The sequence below is a fragment of the Zeus faber genome, assembly GCF_960531495.2.
Source record: "Zeus faber genome assembly, chromosome: 14".
Lineage (NCBI taxonomy): Eukaryota > Metazoa > Chordata > Actinopteri > Zeiformes > Zeidae > Zeus > Zeus faber.
In genome coordinates this window covers 29,304,361-29,305,914 of record NC_137200.1, presented here as the reverse complement: position 1 = coordinate 29,305,914, position 1,554 = coordinate 29,304,361, and the positions used below count along the sequence as shown (strand labels likewise).

The 1,554-nt window shown below is 45.0% G+C and overlaps 1 protein-coding gene across 1 annotated transcript in view; it reads right to left on the bottom strand.

Moving 5' to 3' along the window:
- Positions 1-1,296, bottom strand: part of lcp2a (lymphocyte cytosolic protein 2a) — a 17,847-nt gene extending 16,551 nt beyond the window's left edge. The window contains exon 1 of the mRNA XM_080013603.1: positions 1,173-1,296. Within this exon, the coding sequence (XP_079869729.1) occupies positions 1,173-1,244 (72 nt within the window). The 5' untranslated portion in view covers positions 1,245-1,296. The remainder of the gene's footprint in view (positions 1-1,172) is intronic.
- Positions 1,297-1,554: the final 258 nt, after the last annotated feature.

The window sequence follows — 1,554 nt, the reverse complement described above, 5'->3', positions numbered from 1 at the left end:
TCGAATTTTCCAAAACGGTGAAAGACAGTCACATGTGACTGATGGTATATTTTCTTGAGAAGCCCTAAAATCCTGAAAGACCAGATCAAATTCATGGTTTGCGACCATTCTTTTCGGAATTTGGTATAAAGAGTTTCCCCATATTTGAAAGGGAAAATAACTTGTTTTTTGTGAAGGTAAAAGATGTAGCGTGATAAGCTACAGCACTGCGGTAAGTTGCTCAACAGTGGAGGTTTGTGCAATTAGTTATAACCTTAATGAGTTAATAAGGCCTAGGTTTAAAGAAAAAATGACAAGCCTATCCCAACCGATGAAGGTTCTTGCTGATGTTCGTCACAACTACAAAAACTGTTAATGACAAGAACTCAAGGACAACGACGATGACAGTCATTCTTCACTCACGTACTAAAGCGTGCGTCAGACTGACTCTTTTGGTCTATGTTTGTTTCAATATTGTCACGGTGCTTTCCCAGGGGGAAGAGGACGAGATTTTGATCTTAATTCGCTTGGAAAACGGGGCTATTTCCAAGATGTCGCTCCACCGCAAATGAATTACCGCTGTGCTAAAGCCGAAAGCCTGGACGACCGAAACGCGAAACCCTTTGTCCGTCTAAAGTCGCCTAATGCCCCACGGGAAAACAAAATGAAAGGATTAGGAAGCAGTTTTAATTGAGCATAACGCAAGGGACCTGGCTTCAGAGATACTGCGCTGTGCTCACGGCATCCACGCAGTCTGCCTTCTTTAAGCCTGACCACGCTGAACATCGAGAACAAACCGGGAGTCCATTCATTCCTGTCGCAGAGTCGGATTCCGCACGCAAATAGCTTTCCGCCAAAGAATTTTCGCGTCCCATCCAGGCTCATAGGGGTGCGTTCAAACTTTAAAAGCGATGCGACGAGGTTCGAGCTGACACTCGGATGCAGTTCATCCGACGGCCACCAGATGGGGGTGGCTCCGACCGTCAGACACAATTACGCATTTGACGGGAATCCAGCTTGAGTGTTTTTTTTCCTGCCTGTACGACACCCGGCCCACGTTGCCCTGAAATCAGTGACGTTTTAAATACATTTTGGCCTTCCTACACAAGGGTGCAGGTTCTTTGGAATCAACCTAAAATGGTGACGATTGATTAAAAATGTATAAATAAATAAAAAAAGATTAAAGCTCTCACCTTCCGAAGGAATTCTGCTAAGTTAGTGGGGTTCCACCCCATGACCACCGATTTGGATGGCACGAAACTCATTCTGTCTCCACCCCCCAAAAAAGTAATCCAGTAGACTGCAATCCCCGTTAGAGTCCGATGTCTTTTCTCAAAACGACCATTTGAAACCGCCCGGTCGCAAGATTTCCCTTTTAAAGTCGGTGCGGCGTTAAAAAAAAAAAATGCCTCCGGCAATTTAGAACATGGCTGAAATTGAAGCCGACAATCCAGTCGCTGTTCGCTCGCAGTCCTTTCGGGCTCCAACTGAGCGGGGTGAGACTTTCAGTCAGTCACACATGACTTGATTTCCAGATCACTTCTGCAAAAAAAAATGTGAAACGTTTGTTACAAA